Source organism: Myxine glutinosa, chromosome 1 (genome assembly GCF_964187855.1).
Source record: "Myxine glutinosa chromosome 1, kmMyxGlut1.1, whole genome shotgun sequence".
NCBI lineage: Eukaryota > Metazoa > Chordata > Myxini > Myxiniformes > Myxinidae > Myxine > Myxine glutinosa.
Window position 1 is genome coordinate 93,490,015 of NC_136261.1, and position 23,776 is coordinate 93,513,790.

At 43.8% G+C, this 23,776-nt stretch overlaps 1 protein-coding gene across 1 annotated transcript in view; it reads right to left on the reverse strand.

The window, feature by feature from the left end:
- The window catches only part of LOC137426386 (uncharacterized), a 41,411-nt gene extending 23,255 nt beyond the window's left edge, over positions 1-18,156 (reverse strand). Inside the window, exons 1-3 of the mRNA XM_068114959.2 lie at positions 18,008-18,156; positions 14,047-14,177; positions 1,310-1,526 (exon numbers count right to left, since the gene is read on the reverse strand). Coding sequence (XP_067971060.2) covers positions 1,310-1,526; positions 14,047-14,177; positions 18,008-18,041 — 382 coding nt within the window. The 5' untranslated portion in view covers positions 18,042-18,156. The remainder of the gene's footprint in view (positions 1-1,309; positions 1,527-14,046; positions 14,178-18,007) is intronic.
- Positions 18,157-23,776: the final 5,620 nt, after the last annotated feature.

Below are 23,776 nucleotides of genomic sequence, written 5' to 3' on the forward strand. Positions count from 1 at the left end.
GAGGATGTCAATAATTTTGTCAATGCCATTTCTTTTTATTTCCTGATTTAAAAAGATATATTAAGTTCTGAATCAAAAACAAAGGTTCTGTAATATTAACAGTGAAATAAAGAATTGTGGACACCAAATACTTTTATTAATTTCAACTTATTTTTAGAGAAAATTGTGAGTTATTTGAAAAAAGTGCAGGGGTGCCAATATTTTTGGCCACGACTGTATATTGCCAATAAAAATGAAACATATACTTCAGTGATAAATCTTTGACCAATCTGCACCCTCGAGGCTTCAGGAGACTTTCCTTTGTTTGCAGAAATGCCATAAAAGAACTAAATTCAACCGAGTCGGGCAAAAGTTTTGCTTGAAATGTTGTGCTGATTCTGTGGTCATATATGCCGGTGTAGTGTACTGCTATCTTTGTTGTAATCCTCGTTGTAATCAAGTGAATCTTCTCCAGATAATAAATCTTTGATAATTGTTCCTGGTGTGTGTGGACATTCACGCTGTGAGCATCTTCGACACCCCACACAGTCTTGAGAAAATGGACATTGGAAGGGTCTTTTCAACTTTTGCTTTGCATTTCTGAGCATGATCTATATTTCCTAGGATCCGCGATTTAATCGGAATCTCGATATTTCCCAATGCTGAGCCTGACCGCCATATTTGATGGGTTGAAATGGTCTAGCATGGCGTAATATTTTGTCCAAATACTGCAAAACTAGATGTTTTGTAAGTGACAACTAGGTGATTTGTGTTCTACAGTGTTCAAGTACATAACTCAATTGAAGTAAATCAAAAGGCTAAAGGAAAACAGTGTATTTTTTTTACCACCTTCATTAGTTATTCATGCCTGTTGTTTGTGTCCTTTATGACGTCCCTAAAACAGCAAGTTTCCTGCTTGGAATGACTTTCAATTTATTTTTGACTGCCAGGCAAGCAGACAGACTAAAGGAATAACCGCACTCCTCTATGCATGAGTGATCGGGATGAGATTCCATACAACTTTGCCTAGACTGATGTCTGTAGATAGATAGACAGACAGAGTGAACCATTTGCCTAACCCCACTTTACCCTTCATGCATGGGGTAACTGCTCACCAATTACATGGTCACTAAACTTATAACATCTGCATTATCAATGTTTAAAGTACCGGTAATTCAAAAGACCTTTTTGTACACAAGGTCAAGGCTTTTAGAAGACCGAGAGCAGAATGTAAATGGAACAAAATGGAAAGGGGCAAACAACAATATAAAGGTGACGTGGGTTAATGAACATGATATTACTGTTGTAGATATACTGCATTATACTGTACCTTCTTTAGGACGAACTTGAAGCGTGATTTTGATGTCTTTTTTGGGACGGTAATTTTCTGAAACTCTGCAAATGTATTCCCCCTTGTCGTCCTCCGTTACATTTAGCAATGTTATTGTGGCATCTCCGGCAGGTATATTGCCTCGCAGCTTTAGATTGATTGCCCACCTCTTTGAAAAAGATTCCTTTGGACTCCTCGTTTCCTTGTAAGAAAAAATCTACCAAAATAGACAAGTACTTCAGGAGACCAAGAAAGGAAACAAAAAAGAGCAAAAGTTTAAGGATTAGGGTGTGCTATTTGTTTAGCATTGTCAAGGCCTGAAAGGTCTTTTTCAAGGCCTTTCCTTTGGAGAGAAAGTGTGTCCTGCTTTTACCCTGTGTATATTCCCAGGTGATTCCCTGTGTATATTGTATCAAGGTCACACAAGAATAACAGCACAAAAACAATAGTGATCAATTGTACAACCAATATATTGTTGCGGTTTTGAGAACCCACACAGGTAACATCATTAAAGGTTAAAGGTTGCACCCCATAGATAGGCCACATGCAACACGTATGTCACCTTAGGACGGTAAAAACAACTTTCTATTTCACTCCATAATGATTCTCAATTCTCATTTCACGAATTTCCTTCTCATCCTTGTACTACAACCCCCCTCTGTTCTCCAAACTGAATCTACATTAAATGTAAACGTTTCCTCTTAAAAAAAATTACATTTTAAGAATGCATTTGAGCCCTTATACCTCTATCACAAATGCTACACATGGTCTTCTTCTCCACCACAATAAATGCCTCTTCTTCTTCCTCTTCTTCTTCTTCTTCAAGAGACTTATTTTTCTGAGGTGTCTGCTTTGCACCTCGTCCAAAAACCTCCCCCACTCCATGCCCCTCACCCACGCTCACCCACTATGCGCAGCATCTTTCTGTTCATTTAACAAGCGTTTTAACCTCCCATCCCATGATCTTTTTTTCCATTTGTCAAAGTTGGGAATTTGGAATCAGGAAAAAGCATCGACAACACCCAACCCTTCAAAGATTCAGCCCTCCCCCTCCTTCTGCATCCGTCATCACCCCCACCCTCTCAATGCTTCCCACTCACCTCTAAATGTTTCAGTCTTACTTCATCCTCTAAAAACTGCCCCCTCACCCCACACAGTCAAACCTTCACCTGCACACCATGCATTCAAACCGGTCCCTGCACGCCACACACTCAAACATTCCCTCCCACAGGTTGGTGGACTTTGTCTTCTACCAACTCCTCTCTGGCCTAGCCCCCCCTTCTCTATCTGTGATCAGTCCCCCAAATATTCCTACGGGTCACACAAGATCTGCCAGCAACCCTCTTCTGGTGAAACTGCCAAAATCAAGACTCTCTGCTCTTTCATTCCTCTTTACGCCCGCCTCTGGAACAAAGTCCCTCACTCTCTTCAATCCCACTCCTCCCTCCAGGGCTTTAAAACAGCTGTTCACCACCATCTCATATCTTCCCCCATCCAAAACCTTGATCTTTCTACCCCGGTTAATTCTCCGAGAAAAGCTACAGGAGAAGGTTCTATATGTAACTGTGAATGACAAGTGCTACAGAATCACATCTCAGAACAGTGAAGAGGTGCCAGCACTCCCGTGCCAGCAGGAAGAAGCAGATGGGCACCTACTTCTACATGCTTCCCATGCTGCCAGAGAGGGCTATCAGGCCATAGTGATCTGATCAGAGGACACAGATGTCTTCATCATGTGTATAGCATTCCATGACAAGATATGAGTCCCATTGTTCCAGAAATGTGGCACTAGATCCAGGACAAGGGTAGTTGATATCAGGAAAATCACTGCCACTGTTGGCATAGATGTCTCTCGGGCTCTCATTGGATTGCATGCATGCACCGGATGTGACACTGTCAGTGCTTTTGCAGGTAAAGGCCCTGTAACTCTTGACTAGCAACAGGGAAATCAAGGACACATTCGTAGAGTTGGGTCAGGAATGGGACCTCTCTGAAGAACTGATGGACAAACTAGATGCATTCACATGCCTCCTCTACGCCCCCAAAGCATCATCCACTAAGGGCAATTGTTACATGCTCCTCCCCAAACCTCGGTCACGGTGTACCTCCGAGCCCCGAGAGGAGTCACGGCAGAAAGATGTGTTATTCTGTGTGTCAAAGATCAATGGTGAAACCACACCACTTGTTTCCAACAAACAAGTATTGTATCAAGGTCACACAAGAATAACAGCACAAAAACAATAGTGATCAATTGTACAACCAATATATTGTTGCGGTTTTGAGAACCCACACAGGTAACATCATTAAAGGTTAAAGGTTGCACCCCATAGATAGGCCACATGCAACACGTATGTCACCTTAGGACGGTAGTTATTTCTTAGTATGTGTTTAGCATAAGGCCATTCCCAATAGTTGCATCTGCGTTGTGTAAAACAAATAAGAGTAGGCCCCATCCGTCCATTTTGCAGCCTCCCTTCAATCGACGCCATTAAGCGTTGCCCAGTCTGTACTCCATCGCCCGCGCAGTTTGTTACACCTCCTTTGCCAGCAGCGTTCGCTGCCCGTGTGCTCGCTCAAACCAGCCAAAAGGCCACGAGGTAAAAGCCGGAAAGAGGGGCGGAGCACAATGGTGGAGGTGCGGCCACGTCAAGCAGCCATCAAGGCGGAGCCGGTAAGCCCTCACCAGCCAATCAGGCCTCGAGTGACATCGCCTGACAGGGTGTGGCTGGACATTCCAGAGGGTTCGCTGGGCGTGGCAATATAACTCCTTGCACGAGGCCCCCACATCAGTTATGATGGGAGAGGCGCTGAGTTACGAACTCGAGTTATGATGCCAAGCGTTGAGTTATGAGCGGGGAGAGAGAGGCACTTGACCTGATCGGAGTTGAGTTACGGGAGAGATGCTTGAGTAGTTACGAGAGGGAGAGACGCGCGGTGACAAGCCTGGATTGATTGATTGCGCTTTACAAAGGGCGAGCGCGCAGCATGCATTGGACTGCAGCGTCAAGGAGGACATTGGGGAAGTGGCGCTTCGTTCGTAACAATACCAGGCACGCGTATAAAGGCGCCGGTACAAGTATTACGTACGCCAAATCTAATCGCCAGCTTACCTTTCCCCGATATATAATTGTCCGCATCGCGCCTATGCCACAGGGAGAGCTGCCTGCCATATTCCACCATCTGCACGGTACGAGTCGGGGACCAGACGAGCTGTGGACCCTCAACCCGACCATCTTCGAACCCCGTGTGAGTGACCCTGAGAGTGAGTCTGAGAGTGAACGGGCCCGTGTTCAGGGATAAGTTAAGACTGTTATTAAGGCTGCCCTGTGTATCTGCTTCTTCCTCTTCCCTGTACATTCTCTTCTTTCTTTTCCTCTTCTAATTGTACAAAGTGTTAATAAATTGCCTGTTCTTCCTGGTTTCCTCTCATTTCGACCGTATCAGTCTTTTCTTCAATTGGGTAAGCGTGCCACGATTAGGAACCGCTTAGAATCGGGTCTAGTATCTGTTAACGGCCCGAATAGCGGCTCGCTTCGCTCGGCATGTCCACTAACGCCATGGTTCGGGTGGGGTTATTTCCTTGCTTCACGGTCGGTGTTAGTACTTAGGTAATAGGACTAATTCGACCAACAGCCCTATTTAACACCGACCGGAAGGAACGTGATAGCTCCGGATCGCGTCGGCTAGTAAAAAGGACAAGGGGATTAATCCCCCCTTGATAAGGGGAAGGCCGACGTTAGAGATCCGCAACAATATCATTCCTATGATGGTACCATCAATTTCGTACAATATAACTCACTGTGCTCCAAGTGAACGAAAATAACATTCCCAATGTCTCTGTCCCAGCTTCAAACCAAAGTCGATCCACGCTCCAGTGATCGTCAGAACGATGTTGTATCGGGACCAGAATCCCGCTTGGTTGACAGTCACACTGCCAAAGATAGGCAAAAGTGTCCTCAAGACGCGGCTGGGAAATCACAACTTCGGGTATGGACGTTCAACGGCTCCCAATCGGCGAAACGCAAATTCACACTCAAAATCCACGTTACACACACAGACCAGGTAACGTCTGGATGCGGTGAAATGGTTGAAGCGAAGTGAAAAACCTGGAGCGATGCGAAATCAGGCGCGAGGTTAAATGGCCAACGGTCCGTTCTCGAGACATAACGGCACTCCAATGATTCTCTTCGGAATCAACCGCAAAACCTGTCACGCAGGTTTATCTGTCACAGCGATAACAACTCTGTTGCAGGAATCCCTTTCACAGGAAACCCCAAAGTTCACTTGTGACCCCCGTTCGCCAGCGTTTCCTCAAAACCTCAATGCAGCTCGGCTCCTTCTCCGACCTCACTCGCTCCACCTCCTTTCCTCTTTTTCTTCCTCTTCGTCGTTCGGTTCCCGATCCGGTTTCCGGTTTCTTTTAAAACACTAACTTTTTTTTACCTTTTGAAAACAGCTATCTCCAATTCACTTAAACGATAACAATAATAGTACATGCAACCAAAAATGTTTACAGTGGATGAGAACCACAACAACGGAAGTGACGAATCCGTAACAGCAATCATCTCAGGTACCACCTGTTCTGTGCTAAAAAAAAAGGTGAGATAGAGAGTCATCAGCTTCCACCATGCAGGGACTGCTTGGTGAAACATGCACAAAGAGTCAACTACCAGGCTGGAGTATGGAGAAGATGTCTGGAACAGGACCCGCAGGTGCCAAGCCCTGTTGGCAGAGGGTGGAAGATTGAGAAGGAAGAAGGAGCTGAACAGTTGGTAGTGCACTGGATGGGTGGGCAGCCAACACCTAAGGCCATCCTAGATCTACTGGCCTGCAACTGTCCAAGAAAGTGTGAACTGCTAAAACGTGTGTGTATGGTAAATGAACTCAAGTTCTCAAGGAGATCTTGCGAGATCTTGGAGACGGCAGCAGGGATTTTCGAAGCTCCACATGGTCTCCACGTTTTTCGAAGTTAAGTCTGTTCACAATTGTATTTTGTCGAAACTGTATTTATCTTTCGGTGTGTGAAGTTATTGTGTGCAACTTTGGTTGTTTCTCGGTGTTTATCTTTCATAAATTGATCGTCTGTTTGCCGTGTCGCGAGCAAGGCCTTTGCCGCGTCGCGAACGATTTGAAATCGAAGTTAAGTGATTGTTCCCATTTGTATTTTCGTTAAAACTGTATTTATTTATGGTGTTGTACGTATATTGTGTCCCGACGAAGATTTTTCGGTGCAAATCTTTCATACCTGTATTGAAAATCGTGTTAATTCGTGTCGTGTCTTGAGGCCTTGTACAGTGTGCACTGTACAACCTTGAGGCGTTGTTTTTCTCAGCGGTCCGTCGTTTGTGATCCAATAACTTTCGTTCTCTGTATTCCCAGTCTTTTCACCCATAGCCTACTTCCTTGTGTAAATCTCAACTAAAAAAAAAACAAAAAAAAAAACAAAAAAAACAAACAACATTTCCTTCTCTGTTCTCATTCGTTTATTCATTCTTATTCGTTCGTTCGTTCTTCGACCACGTGTTTCTCCCCCATTTCCCCAGATAGTTTTCACTCATTAACCTTCAATGTTTACACTTTCCCCTCGAGTTATGTATTCCGTCATATTTTATAACACCTTTTTCTTCTTCTTCTTTAAAAGGCTGCTTTCGACTTGCTCACCAAATCAATTCATCCCAAAAAAAATATCCATCTCCTATAGTGCCTTTTTTCTACATTCCCTAAACTCTCCTGCACTCCATCCTCCATCCAGCGTCCTTAAACGTATTTTTAACTCGAAGGTCACAAGAAACTCATTTTGCAATAAATGTTCGTTTCCCATAAATCGTACACTCTCAAAAATCCAATCTCACCCCTCCCCTCCAAATCTTCCCCATAACCCCTCCCCTCCAAATCTTCCCCATCACCCCTCCCCTCCAAATCTTCCCCATCACCCATCCCTTTCAAATCTCCCCCCTTGCCCCCTCCCTCCTAAACTACCCCCTCACCCCTCCCCGCCAAGATGCCCCCTCACCCCTCCCCTCCTAGACTCCTGCCTCACCCCTCCCCTCCAAATCTCCCCCATATCCCATCCCTTTCAAATCCCTCCCCTTGTCCCTTCCCTCCCAAACTCCCCCCTCACCCCTCCCCTTCAAATCTCCCCACCCTCATTGCTTCTCAATTTCCCCCCTCTCACTCCCCCTCCTCAAAGCGTCCTCCCCGCTTCTTCCCCCTTCAAACTCTCACCTCCATCTCCCCCAACCTTCTGCCTCGCTCTTCCCCCTCCTCAAATAACACCTCATTGTGGCTCACCCAATCACCATCAAACCTTTTGTCCGCCCCATCCTTCCCTTTCTCCGAGCTATTCTGAAATCTCTGACACACCTTCAACAGCTCTCCCTTCCTCTTCCACCTCTTCCACATCTTACCCTACCCCTCCTCCCCCCTGTTCTGTATCTGATGCTCCCCCTTCCTCTTCATTAACGGTATGGACCTCAAACATCCGGGGCCTTCGTTCAAACTTAACTGATCTCTCCATACAGGTTGCTTCTGTCAAACCAGACGTGATCTGCTTAACAGAAACTTTCCTCCTTTATGATGTCTCTGATTCCATAGTATCTCTCCCGGGCTACTCCCTCCTCCGGTATGATAGACCTGAGCCTCGTCCTGGAGGCGGGGTTGCTATCTTTATCAAAAACTCTCTTCCTCACTCGCCCTGCACTGCACTCTCTCCACCTCACCCCCAGGAATACCTCTGGCTACGGCTTCCCCATCGCTCCCACCTCTTGTTCATATGTGTGTTGTACCGTCCACCAAACAGTGATGACTCCATCTACATCTCGCTGTCTGATGATATGGACCAACTTCTATCTACTCATCCCAACTCTCTCTTCCTCATATGTGGTGATTTCAACTGTCATCATGCCAGTTGGCTGGGTGTGGGTACCTCTCTCACCAGCCATGGCTCCTCAGCAAAGGACTTCTGCGACTCACTGGGACTGACACAATCTGTCAATTTCCCGACCCGGATCTCAGTCAACGGAACATCTTCTCTTCTGGACTTGGTTATGACTAACTTCCCTGAAAATGTCTGCTGCTCTTCTTCTGCTCCGATCGGATCATCTGATCATGTCCTTGTTAAAGTGGACATCTCTCTGACCATCCTCAGGGAGCCTGCTCAGCGTCGACGAGTCTGGCATTTCACTCAGGCCAACTGGCACGGTCTTCAAGCAGCCATCAATCATCTGGGCTGGTCTCCCATCTCTACCACCTCTGACATCAACTCATCCTGGGAATTCTTCCAAAGTAAATTGCTCTCTCTCATGCACAGATTTATCCCATCTCGTCTTCAGTTGTCATACCCTTCCTCCCGTCCATGGTACACGGAATCTTGTGGTGAGGCTGTTGCCCAGAAACAACTTGCCTTCGTCTCCTGGAAAGCAAATCCAACGGAAGGAAATCTCATTTCCTTTCACAAAGCCCGAAACAAGTGTGTGTCCACCCTCAGGAGAGCCAGGAAACAACATCTCTCCGTTCTCAAGACCGAACTCTCTTATCTGTCTCCCTCTTCCAAATCCTGGTGGCGTCTGGTCAAATCCGTTTCTGGTGTTTGTTCCCCCTCCATCCCCTCCCTTACCTCAAACGGCTACACAGCTGACTCCGCACGTGAAAAAGCTGAATGCCTCAACTCTGTGTTTGCCTCTAAATCTTGTGTCCCAAACCCATCCCTCTCTGTACCCACCATACCCAGTCGTACCCTGCTGCTCCTGGACTCCGTGTCCTTTCCTCCTGACAAGGTGGAAAAGTTTCTGTCAACCCTCGACTCTGATTCTGCAACTGGACCCGACGGCATCAGCCCACGGGTCCTAAAATCCTGCTCTGCTGCTCTATCTCACCCTCTCTCTGTTCTCTTCACCCTCTCTTTTGCTCAAGGTCAACTGCCATCTGCTTGGAAATCAGCCAACATCACCGCTTTGCACAAAAAAGGTGCAAAAACAGATCCTAGCAACTACAGACCAATCAGCCTTCTCCCAATTATCAGCAAAGTCATGGAATCCATCATTGCTTCGGATATGAAATCTTTCCTCTTCTCCAATGGCTTGATCTCTGATCATCAATTTGGTTTCAGACCAGGTCACTCTACTCTGGACATGCTGCTTCTGCTGTCTCAACAATGGATGGAGGTCCTCAATGCCAAACAGGAAATTAGAGCTGTCTCCCTCGACATATCACGTGCCTTCGACACGGTCTGGCACCCCGCTCTGCTCACCAAACTCTCCTCCTTTGGTATCCATGGAAATCTCCACGCATGGCTGGCGGACTTCCTCTCTAGTCGTCGTCAACGTGTGGCCCTGAATGGGTTTCTCTCATCTCCTCTTCCTGTTCAGGCTGGAGTTCCCCAAGGCAGTGTTCTGGGCCCCGTGCTTTTTCTGGTCTTCATCAATGATCTCTCTGACTCTCTCGAAAATCCTCTCTATCTCTTTGCTGATGACTCCACTCTCTGCCGCTCCATTCCTCTTCCCTCAGATCGGCAGTCTGCTGCCTCCTCACTCTCTGAAGACCTGGACAAAATCACAGACTGGTCAAACAAGTGGAACATGTCTTTCAATCCTGACAAATCTCACACTCTTACTATGTCTCTCCGAAAAGATCGACTGGACAACCCTCCCATCTACTTTCTCAACAATCCTCTCCAAGAAGTTCTGTCGCTCAAGATTTTGGGTCTCACTATCTGCCATGATCTTTCTTGGGAAAACCACATTTCCAAGCTGGCCTCCAAAGCCAGTCGCCGACTGGGCATCCTCCGTCGTGCGAAGTCCTTCCTCGGCACACCTGAGCTCCTCACCACATACAAGGCTTTCATCCGCAGCTCAATGGAATACTGTTCTCCCCTATGGGCCGGTGCTCCTGCCTCACACCTAGCTCGGCTTCACGCTGTTGAAACCAAAGCTTTCAGAATTATTGGAATCTCCCGCGATGAAGCTATCTCTGAGGGCCTTTCACTCACTCACCGCAGGCAGGTAGGTGGTCTTTCTGTCTTCTACCGACTCCTCTCTGGACTTGCACCCCCAGCTCTCTCTGTGGTCTGTCCCCCAAATATTCCTACAGGTCGCACAAGATCTGCCAGCAACCCTCTGATGGTTAAACTGCCGAAATCTCGGCTCTCTGCTCACCTTCACTCTTTCATTCCTCTTTTCTCCCGCCTCTGGAACAAACTCCCTCACTCCCTTCAATCCCACTCCTCCCTCCAGGTCTTTAAAACAGCTGTTCACCACCATCTCTTATCTTCCCCCATCCAAAACCTTGATCTTTTCTACCCCCGCTAATTCACCCCAGATCCACCTTGTTTGAAATTCCAACTTCTTTCCTGGAAGTCCTGGCAGTGTCCATATGTTTTATACCTCTCCCACCGCCCCCTTCCCACGCCCCCCCCCCCCCCCCAAAGCCCTCGCCCTCTCTCAGATCTCTCGATGTCTCCATGTCTCTCGGTCCCTGCTCTCAAATGTTGTGTTTGTGTCCTTCCCCCTCTCTCCCCATCTTGTCTACCGCTCCCTATGTTATATGTTTTATGTGTCGGTTTGTCTTTCTGTGTGATTAATGTTCGCTCTTTCACGAGCCTCGATCTTGTATACAAAAAAAGAAAAAAAAAAAAGAAAAAAAAAGTGTACCGATATGTGCAGACTGCCAGACTGTGAGAACGAGGCATCCACCTCAGACAATGAGGAAAGTGCAATGAGGATGAGGATGAGCTGGAAAATGATTCTGATTATAATTCGTTTCAGCTTGAACAATTTATATTGCTTATTACACTCAGTGCATATTATATGAAATGTCTAAATAAATTATACCATTATACCAATATATACCATTTCGTTATTTTGATTCCTCAATCAATTTGCTACAAACCCATGTAATCATATGTATCCCAGAATTGTTATTAACTTTTTCAAAATAAATGATACACAAATACTTTTCAGTTTTTTAACTTTCACTTTTTTTCCCTTTTTTTTTAGGATAGGGTTACAAAAAGGGTGATGGCACACAAAAAATTACCACTGCTGCAATGCTATCATATATTTTCCAGCTCTCGGGGTGTATACCTTGCCAAAAATCACTATGAGCATTATTCTCCTCAGATAGTACTGACCAATCCTAGTGACTCATGGCCTAAAGCCAAAAAGAACCGATAAGAACCTGTTTATGGTGTGCATGTAAAAAGCTGGTGCTAATCCCCAGTTGTACCGAAGCTGATAAAGTTTGCAGTGGAATTATTGTAGGTTTCTGGTGACACGTCAAGTCAAAACCACTTGCTCAAGTGTTTTTGGTTAATTTGCCAAGCTGTTTTCAACAAGCAACTACATTATCAGCTGCCAAAGCCTGCAAAAAAAAAAACTGCAACGGGCTGCATAATTTCTCCAGTTTTATTTGTTCTGCCAATGGAAATGCTTACCCAGGTCGAAAATCCTATAGAAACCAATAGAGACCACTGGGACATTTCTCTCGGTCTCTATTGGAAATCACGGTTTCTATTGGTTTCTACAGGAAGCAGTAGATTTTCCAGTAGAAACCAAAGCAGATTCGGTTGAAACCAATAGAAACCATTAGATGCAACTGGTCTGAAACCCATAGAAACCAAGAGGAACCTTTAAATTACTGATGTGACTGATGTCCATGTTCGCTACTGTTGTTGTGCTTCCCTCTCTCTCTCCCCCCTCTTGTCTCCCGCTCCCTTTATTTTTGGTTCACGAGTTATCAAGTGACCACTATATTCATCATGGGTGTGCGTCTGTCTGTCTGTCTGTCTGCCTGTCCGCAGCATAACTACCCGATGATATCATCCGATCTTGATGAAACTTGGGTGGGAGGTTGATATCATGATCTAGTTGTGTCCTGCCTCGAGTGGGCGTATTGCGCCCATTGTGGGCGGAGCCACGCCCGAAAAAATGTCTTTTTAGGGGGTAATCGAGTTCAAGCTACATCTTCTTCGGGGGAGTTGGTGGAATCTGACAGGCGTTTCGGTATTTGGTTAGGCCAATGTCATGTGTCTAGCCCCATGGAGCTCGATTTTTCATTTTCGCCCCAAGGTCACAAGGTCACGAAATTTATAAAAGTCGATTTTTGATGGTTTTATTTCATTGTTCGCTTCCTAATAGGGTGAAATGTCGTACATGATCTTATATTATCACATACATCGTGAAATACAAGTTTTCCAAAAAATTTCAGAATCTTCGACCTTTGACCTTTGAAGGTCACAAAGGTCAAATTTTCAAAGTTGTCGGAATCGAACCGAATTTTCGGTAATGTGTAGCTAACTAACCTCATAACATTGCTCATTGAGCGTTGTCATTGAATACCGCTCGCTCGTGAACCATCGTCGTCTCCTGACTTGTGCGTTTTGTTTTCTCTTTGTGTCTTTGTGTTTTATGTGTTGTTATTACACGAGCCTTGACTTTGTATACAAAAAAGTTCAACTGGTCCTGTAGAAACCATTAGTGTTAATTGGTCTGAAAACCCATAGACCAACCAAATACTTTAATTATATTTTGTTATAAACAAACGCAAAACAGAGTTCCATATTGAATTGAGTTATAGCCATGTTCTTTATGGCAGAGTTTCTCTGTAGAGTCTTTGTTACCCTCGCCTGAGGAGAGGGTATTGCATTTGAGTCTGTTTGTCTGTTTGTCTGTTTGTCTGTACAGAATAAATATGATTTTCTCTGCAACCGTAGGCCCGATTGACAGGTAATTTTCAACATAGGTGCAACTCCACCTGTAGATTTTAAAAATGATAATTATGACGTCATAGGTCACGTGGTTCGGCCGCTATCTTGGAAAAATCGAAAAACTTTGCACCTCTATATCTCCGAAAACGCTGAATAGAAATAATTGAGTAATGGCTCATTGTAAAGAACTCTCCATGTGGAATAACATCTGTGAATGATGATGTCATAGGTGCCTCCATTATGACGTCATAATTTGACAAGTACAAAACATCACCCGATCAAGATGAAATTTCTTGAGTATAATTTAGGAATAAATTAGTGGAGAGAAAAAATAATGCTGACGTCATCAATCACCTGGTTCGGCCGCCATATTTGTTTTAACACAAAACCCTTAAAAACCACTGAAAATCCATCCTGGCGAGGGTTTGCAATCTCTGATTGCTCTTTTTCTTGTTGTATATGTGAATACAAGTTCTTTGCCATCCAAGAGCCAGATATCCCAGATGGCAAACCATTGGTACAATTCACCAGAATACCTAGGTTCAATTCCTAGTCTGGGCATGTAATTTTCCCACATCTGTGAATTGTTTATTTTCAATCCTAATCATTTATATATTGGTATTGTATTAGTCTCCTACTGGTCCCAATGGCCTACTGTTTTTTATTGGTATTTTCTACTGGTGCAGTATGTCACATTCTTTATTGAAACCAGTAAATCCTACTGGTCCAATTTCCTATGGGGTTTTTATAGGATTTGTCCTTTTGGTTTTCTACAGGATTTTCGACCTGGGTATTCTTCAAAAATTAATCAGTAAAGAAGTGAGGAGCATAAAAGCAGGAAACTATGATGCCATACCTCTAGGTTGATCCTTTATGGGCCTACTATGAAGTACATAATAGAAAGTATGGTACTTGTGCTGCAGAAATGATGTTAAGAAGCAAACATTTTTCTGGATGAAGATAGCGATACAATTCGTTAATATGAAAGAACAAAAATTAAAATACAAAAACAAACAGAAACTGAAAAATTACTTACAATATCTTCTCCTGTAGTCCATTTAACGGAATAAACTGGTGTCTTTTCTTTGGATTGAAAAACGCATGGGAGAATAGCAGTCATTCCACTCGTTGTTGTTATTACTGTCGTCGATTGTGATTCTGAAATTGCTTTAAAGGCAAAGTAAACAAATAGTATTAATTAAGCTGATGGAGAGTGAAAAATAAGGAACAACGTGTATAAACCAAAAAACAAAGCAAGATCATTGAAGCAATGGTAAGACCCTTTCACCAATAATGCCTGTATTAAGCACCACCACTTATAACATCAAGATCCAGCACCACCACTTATAACATCAAGATCCAGCACCACCACTTATAACATCACGATCCAGCACCACCACTGATAACATCACGATCCAGCACCACCACTGATAACATCAAGATCCAGCACCACCACTGATAACATCAAGATCCAGCACCACCACTTATAACATCAAGATCCAGCACCACCACTTATAACATCAAGATCCAGCACCACCACTTAGAACACTGATCATTACACAGCAAGTCTCTCTCCTGTCATCCTCCCTTGTCTCCCTTTTTTCAATTTGGCATCCCTACCTCATTTACAAAATATGTCTTCCAATCCTCAGACAGAGGTACAATAAATTGTGTGTGTGTGTGTGTGTGTGTGTGTGTGTGAGTGTGTGTGTGTGTGTGTGTGTTTGTGTGTTTATGTCGTTGGTTTTTGTCTCCATTTGCGGGTTTCAGGAGGTGGAACGGAGTCCTCCTAAGACTCAAAGTATCCACTTCCACTTCAGTAAGGGATCAAGGTTCATGGACCAGTTGAATTTTTGTTGTTCTCAGTTTTGTTCCAAGGGCTCTTTTCATGATCGGCACCGAACCCCGGATTGCCTCCGGTTGTAGTTCATTTGTGATAATATACCTGGGGATGGTTTTAAAAATCTCAATGAGGTTCTTCCTCGTCATTCCTGTTGCTCTTATTATCACTGGTACAATTTCGATGCTCTTCATCTTCCAAGATCTCTTGACCTCATTTTTGAGGTCCTGGTATTTGGTTATCTTCTTGCTTTCTGCATTGTTTAGGCCAAAATCGCTGGGTACTGATATCTCAATCATCAATGCCGTCTTTTCCTTTTCAATGATTTCATTTTCAATGATTGACCGTGTGAGTGTGTGTGTGTGTGTGCATTGATTTGTGTGTGTGTTTGTGTGTGTGTGTGTGTGTTTATTTGTGTGTGTGTGTGTTTATTTGTGTGTGTGTGTGTGTGTGTTTGTGTGTGTGTGTGCATTGATTTGTGTGTGTTTGTGTGTGTGCAGGGAGTTTCTATCAGAGTTCAACGAAACCTCCCAGCTAACACAACAATGTTGGGCCAACGTTGGCATTTGGTCAATTGGTCGCAAGCGCATTGTTGACGTCGGGTTGACGTTACCTATTGGTTGCAATTGCGACGTCGATTTTCCAACGTCGGCCTAGCGTTGCCTATTGGTTGCAATTGCGACGTCTAATTTCCAACGTTGGCCTAAAGTTGTCCATTAGTTGCAATTGTGACGTCTATTTTCCAACGTTCGCCCAAAGTTGTCCATTGGTTGCAATTGCGACGTCTATTTTCCAACGTCGGCCTAGCGTTGCCTATTGGTTGCAATTGCGACGTCTAATTTCCAACGTTGGCCTAAAGTTGTCCATTAGTTGCAATTGTGACGTCTATTTTCCAACGTTGGCCTAAAGTTGTCCATTGGTTGCAATTGCGACGTCTATTTTCCAACGTCGGCCTAGCGTTGCCTATTGGTTGCAATTGCGACGTCTATTTTCCAACGTCGGCCTAGCGTTGCCTATTGGTTGCAATTGCAACGTCTATTTTCCAACGTTGGCCTAAAGTTGTCCATTGGTTGCAATTGCGACGTCTATTTTCCAACGTTGGCCTAAAGTTGCCCATTGGTTGCAATTGCGACGTCTATTTTCCAACGTTGGCCTAAAGTTATCCATTGGTTGCAATTGCGACGTCTATTTTCCAACGTTGGCCTAAAGTTGTCCATTGCTGGCAATTGCGACGTCTATTTTCCAACGTCGGCCTAGCGTTGCCTATTGGTTGCAATTGCGACGTCTAATTTCCAACGTTGGCCTAAAGTTGTCCATTAGTTGCAATTGTGACGTCTATTTTCCAACGTTGGCCTAAAGTTGTCCATTGGTTGCAATTGCGACGTCTATTTTCCAACGTCGACCTAGCGTTGCCTATTGGTTGCAATTGCGACGTCTATTTTCCAACGTCGGCCTAGCGTTGCCTATTGGTTGCAATTGCAACGTCTATTTTCCAACGTTGGCCTAAAGTTGTCCATTGGTTGCAATTACGACGTCTATTTTCCAACGTTGGCCTAAAGTTGCCCATTGGTTGCAATTGCGACGTCTATTTTCCAACGTTGGCCTAAAGTTATCCATTGGTTGCAATTGCGACGTCTATTTTCCAACGTTGGCCTAAAGTTGTCCATTGGTTGCAATTGCGACATCTATTTTCCAACGTCGGCCTAGCGTTGCCTATTAGTTGCAATTGTGACGTCTATTTTCCAACGTTCGCCCAAAGTTGTGTATTGGTTGTGAAGGCGAATCCAAACCGAATTAGGTTATTGGTTTAGGTTTGCCTGGATAGTTGAAAATGACCAAATAATGTAATTTTTCAATGAACATTAAAAAAAAAAAACAAGATGGAGCACACAAAGGGTTAATGCGTTTATTTGATGTGAAGTCCTCCACAGATGGCTGACTGGTGGGTACCTTCATGGGTTTACAAGTCTGTGTCTTGGTAGATTTTGTTTTTTTGAGGAATTGTGTGTCACTATCTCTTTTGTTTGAAATGCTGACAACGTGAAGATGCTTTTTCTAGTTGAGCCGTCCCTTTTAGGATATGGAGAGGCTTATAGCTGTTGTAGGGATTGTTTGTACAGTTAGTGCCCCCAATTTTTAATGGTACCTCAGAGTTTCTTAGACCCCAGGAGTAATTCTTTGTTCATATGCAGCACAAGGATATGGGGTACCATCATTAGCCGAGGGCATGGCCGTGCCACTGTTGAAATGCCATTTGCTGGTTAGGGCAGGAATTTGGATTTGTTTGGCAGACGGGACACCCGTTGGCCGTTTCACATCCATCTGAGGGATGTTACACACACACATTGTTGCATCACCCTGCTTGTGAAACACCAGGATGACCAGTTTATAGCTGGGTCGGGATTCAAACCCTGGCTAGACACATTAGAGGCGAGTGTGCACGTCTTTAGGTTTAGGGCATTCTGTACTAAGAGAATTGAATCACAATTTTGGGGTTTTTTCAAATAAATTTTTAGGTTTTTTTTTACTGCCAATTGCAGAGCTGTATCTCAGAGCTGACTGGGCCTTTCAGAATGAAAATTTGCATCTAGAATTGGATTTAAAAATAGGCGAGGTTGACAATTTTTTGACCTTGACCTAATTTTTAGGGCCACAACCCAGTTAGAGACATTTTAACATTTCTCACCATAACTTGACTAAGGTTTGAACGATCAGAACTAAATTGCCCTGAGTAAGGCACACTGACATTTAATTTACATCATACCCTTCTGAATTAACCCGGACTGCACTGCGATGGAGGAGGGGGCTGGAGCAATGATATATGGGAGTGAAACAAAGTCTAGCAAGGAAAATGGAGCGGAAATTTATCAATACAATGCAAAGATCCATGGAAAGATTCGGTTTAGACATAAGCAAAAGACACAAGAGGAGGAACCAATGAATGGCACAGAAAACAAAATTACTTGACATTCTTGTCACAGTCAAAAAATTGAAATTTACTGGGCTGGAAATATAGCAAGAAGAACGAACAACCCGTGAACAAACAGAATTACAAACTGAGCAATCACCCTCACTCCATTTTAGTATGCCAACATTAAGCCACTGACCTAATGATAAACTCTCACAGGATCATATCATTTTTTCATTAGAAACTTACCGAAGAAGAACGAAATGAATAGGAAGACAATCATGGCTTCTAGTACACCCAAGAGATATTCAGCTCAGTCGATGTTGTCATGAAGTGAGTTATTTACTCAAGCTTCACGCAAAGCAGAGCTTCTTATCGAATATCCTACGCACGGCCACAACCAACACAACCTTTGTGGGCTGTGGTTAAATTTTTTTTTTATATCAGGGTCGGGCTGTGGGTTAAAGTAGTAAATTCACCCTTTGCGATCCAAATTAACCCTTTGCGATTAAGCCAATTTTTCGTTTAAATCTATTACTAGCTTTCTAAATTTACCATTTTTATTACTTTTCAACAGCAGCAACCCTTCAAAATGAAGTGTGTCACTATATATATATATATATATATATATATATATATATATATATATATATATATATATATATATATATATATATATATTTATATATATATGAATATATATATATATATATATATATATATATATATATATATAATTATATATATATATATATAATTATATATATATTGCTGCGGATCTCCTCGTTGGACTTTCCCCTTTTACCAAGGGGGGGTTAGTCCCCTTGTCTTTGACTAGCCGACGGGATCCGGAGCTATGACGTTCCTTCGGGACGGCGTTAAATAGGGTTGCAAGCCGAATTCTTATTACCTAATTACTAACACCGCCCAGGAAGCAAGGAAAAAACTCCAGCCTGAACCACGGTTTTAGATGGGAATGCCGAGCGGAAGCGATCCGTGATCCGAGCCGTTGACAATGACTAGACCCGATTCTAAGCGGTTCCTAATCGTGCCACGTTTACCCAATGGAGAAATCACTAAAACGGTCGAATCAAGAGGAAAAGGAAGAACAGATTGGTTTATTACACTATGTACAGTAAAGAAGAAGAACACACAGTGCAGCCTTAAGGACAGTCTTAACTTATCCCGAAGACAAACGGGCCTGCACACACAGACACACTCACATGGGGATGTAGATGGTTAGGGGTTGAGGGTCCAGGGATGGCGTCCACAGCTTGTCCTCCGGGTCCCTGACTCGTACAGCGGTGTAGATGATAGGACAGACGGCAGGCGCTCCCCGCGTGTCGTTGGCGCGGATCGGACAATTATAGGGTGGAATGCGGCAAACAGTAGGCTGGCGGTTACTGGCGACCACGGTCGCATATGTAATAAATGCACTCGAACGCGCTGCTTGATGCGTTTGCCTCACGAGGCCTCCTGAACAGTCCTCTGGCAAAGCGCGTATATTCCTTCAGTCCTTATCAATTCTTTCGCACGAGAGTCCTCTTCACCTCTTGATACCAGGGCATAAGTCCTCCACACAACAATTCCTAGGCTTGGCTTCCCTCACGAGCCCTTATGCAAAGCGCAAATTGTGCAAGTCCTCTTCATGCGCAATTCCCTCAAGTCCTTTCGCACAAGGATCCTTCAAACAACGATTGCAGTTGCGTCAGTCCTTTTGAAGGGCTTTGCTTGCGCATTTATATAGCGCCGCCCAGCGAACCCTCTGGAATTTGCCAGACGCGCTTTGACCACGCCCCTCATGCCATTCCACCTGAGCCCTGGTTGGTCGTTTTGGCTCTTACCGGCTCCGCCCTTGACGTCTGCTTGATGTGGCCACACCCCAACCTCGCGCTACTCCCCCTTTTCAGGCCTACCTCGTGGCATTTGGCTGGTTTGAGCATCCCAATGCGAGGGCAATAGCAACAATGGGGTGCAGACTGGATGTTGCCCAACGAGGTAGATTTGGAGGGTGGGCCGCAAAATGAATGGGACCTAAGCTTATGATTTCTTTTACACAACGCAGGTATCACTATTGGGAATTGGCCTTATTCTACACATATACTATGACATAACTAATGTTCTAAGGTGGCCTACGTGTTGCATGTGGACTAGCTATGGGGAAAAAACTTTAACCTTTATTAACCATATATGTACATTTCTCAGAACCGCAACAATATATATATATATAGTGACACACTTCATTTTGTATATAGTGACATATACAAAATATATATAGTGACACACTATAGTGTATAGTGACAGTATAGTGACAGAAAAAGATATATAGTGACTATAAGCTGGTTTGACTGGTTTGAGCATCCCAATGCGAGGGCAATAGCAACAATGGGGTGCAGACTGGATGTTGCCCAACGAGGTAGATTTGGAGGGTGGGCCGCAAAATGAATGGGACCTAAGCTTATGATTTCTTTTACACAACGCAGGTATCACTATTGGGAATTGGCCTTATTCTACACATATACTATGTGCTTTTTCTGGTCTTTATCAATGATCTCTCTGACTCTCTGGAAAATCCTCTCTATCTCTTTGCTGATGACTCCACTCTCTGCCGCTCCATTCCTCTTCCCTCAGATCGGCAGTCTGCAGCCTCCTCACTCTCTGAAGACCTGGACAAAATCACAGACTGGTCAAACAAGTGGAACATGTCTTTCAATCCTGACAAATCTCACTCTCTTACTATGTCTCTCCGAAAAGATCGACTGGACAACCCTCCCATCTACTTTCTCAACAATCCTCTCCAAGAAGTTCTGTCACTCAAGCTTTTGGGTCTCACTATCTGCCATGATCTTTCTTGGGAAAACCACATTTCCAAGCTGGCCTCCAAAGCCAGTCGCCGACTGGGCATCCTCCGTCGTGCGAAGTCCTTCCTCGGCACACCTGAGCTCCTCACCACATACAAGGCTTTCATCCGCAGCTCAATGGAATACTGTTCTCCCCTATGGGCTGGTGCTCCTGCCTCACACCTGGCTCGGCTTCACGCTGTTGAATCCAAAGCTTTCAAAATCATTGGAATCTCCCGCGATGAAGCTATCTCTGAGGGCCTTTCACTCACTCACTGCAGGCAGGTAGGTGGCCTTTCTGTCTTCTACCGACTCCTCTCCGGCCTTGCTCCCCCAGCTCTCTCTGTGCTCTGTCCCCCAAATATTCCTACAGGTCGCACAAGATCTGCCAGCAACCCTCTGATGGTTAAACTGCCGAAATCTCGGCTCTCTGCTCACCTTCACTCTTTCATTCCTCTTTTCTCCCGCCTGTGGAACAAACTCCCACACTCCCTTCAATCCCTCTCCTCCCTCCAGGTCTTTAAAACAGCTGTTCACCACCATCTCTTATCTTCCCCGATCCATAACCTTGATCTTTTCTACCCCCACTAATTCACCCCAGATCCACCTTGTTTGAAATTCCAACTTCTTTCCTGGAAATCCTGGCAGTGTCCATATGTTTATACCTCTCCCACCCCCCCCCCCCCCTTCACATGCCTCCCCCCCTTCACATGCCTCCCCCCCAAAGCCCTCTCCCTCCCACAGATCTCTCGATGTCTCCATGTCTCTCGGTCCCTGCTCTCAAATGTTGTGTTTGTGTCCTTCCCCCTCTCTCCCCATCTTGTCTACCGCTCCCGATGTTATTTGTTTTATGTGTCTGTTTGTCTTTCTGTGTGATTAATGTTCGCTCTTTCACGAGCCTCGATCTTGTATACAAAAAAAAAAAATAATAATAATAATAATAAAAATAAAAATAAAAATACATATATACAGTCACGTGAAAAAGTAAGTACACCCCATGTAAAGTTTTGACTTTTTCAACATATTTCAACATACAGCTATTTGATCTTCATTTCAACAATATTAATACATAAAGGTGATATAATACAACAAATATCATGAAATATTTACATTTTGTAGTCCATTGTATAATTTAAATAAACATAAATGCAAATTTTGCATGTGGAAAAAGTAAGTACACCCTTGACTCTAATAGGTGGTATTGCCCTCTTTGGCAGAAACGACCTCAAGTAGGCGTTTCTCATAACTGTCTACCAGTCTCTGACATCGACTGGGAGAAATTTTTGCCCACTCCTCCATGCAGAATTATTTCAGCTGTGTGATGTTTGAGGGGTTTCTTGCATGCACAGCTCGTTTCAAATCCTCCCAAAACATCTCGATGGGATTTAGATCCGGGCTTTGACCTGGCCATTCCAGAACCCTCCATTTCCTCCTTTTCGGCCATTCCTTGGTGGATTTACTGGTATGCTTAGGGTCATTGTCATGTTGCAAGGTCCACCTTCCTCCCCCCCCCCCCCCCCCCCCCCACAACATTTCTGACAGATGGCCTCACATTATCCTCAAGCACCCTCTGGTACAATGAAGAATTCATAGTGGATTCTATGATGGTGAGATGCCCAGGCCCTGATTCAGCAAAGCTGCCCCAAACCATAATATTTCCACCACCATACTTTACAGTTGGTATCAGGTTCTTGTGGTCAAATGCTGTCTTTGGTTTTCGCCAAACATGTCTTCTGGTACTGTGGCCAAATAGCTCTACCTTTGACTCATCTGTCCAGAGCACATTGTTCCAGAAGTGCTGGTCTTTGCCTAGATGTTCATTGGCAAACTTTAGTCTCGCCGTGATGTTCTTTCTGGACAGCAAAGGTTTCCTCCTGGCACACCTCCCATGCAGATCAAATTTGTGGAGCCTCTTTCTTATGGTAGACTCGTGGACTTTTGACATCAACAGTGGTAAGAGCTACCTGTAGGTCCCGTGATGACATTCTGGGGTTCTTAGAGACTTCTTTCAACATCTTGCAGTCTGCTCTCAGGCTGACCTTGCTGGGGTGGCCTAGCCTGAACAAGTTGGCAGTTGTTTGGAATCTTCTCCACTTGTAGATGATCTTCCGGACAGTCGAATGATTGATTTCAAATTGTTTGGAGATCTTTTTAAATCCCTTCCCAGACTCGTAGGCATCTATAACCTTCTTTCTGAAGGCCTCAGAGAGCTCTTTCGATCTAGGCATGGTGACGCCACACACTTCAACAACAAAGAGCAAACCAAACTAAATGCCTGAGGTTTAAATAAGACAGGTCCGTCCAAGATCCTCTCTACGATGTTCTAATCATTTGCACCTGAGCTGGTGCACCTGATTCAAATTTTAGGTATTTGAAGTAGTGATAAATGTAGGGGTGTACTTACTTTTTCCACATGCGAAATTTGCATTTATGTTCATTTAAATTATACAATGGACTACAAAATGTAAATGTTTCATGATATTTGTTATATTATATCACCTTTATCTATCAATATTGTTGAAATGAAGATCAAATAGCTGTATGTTGAAATATGTTGAAAATGTCGAAACTTTACATGGGGTGTACTTACTTTTTCACGTGACTGTATATAGTACTTTATATAGTGCCACAGATATTTTACTTGTATATATATATATATAGTATATGTATATATATATATATATGTATATATATATATATATATATATATATATATATATATATATATATGTATATATATATATATATATATATATATATATATATATATATATGTATATATATATATATATATATAATATATATATATATATATATATATATATATATATATATATATATACATACTGTATATATACCCGTGTGTATATATTGTTACGGAGCAGTCACTTCCGCCTTTGTTGTTATTATATACTTGTAGAATATTTTTAGTTTCTGGTAATATTGTTGTTAAGATTTTTGTGTGAAATGGAGATTACTTTAGTAAAAGGTAAAAAATAAGTTGGGAGAGATACAGCCATGAGTCGCATCGAGGCTGCAAGCAGACCTTTTTGATATTGGTCGTGAATGCGTTGAGGCTTCCCGGGGGAGGGATTGCCCGTGACATCGTCACATATTGCAATTGCAATTAAACCAGCGTCAGGTTTTATCACCAAGAGTGAGTTATCGTTGGAGGGAG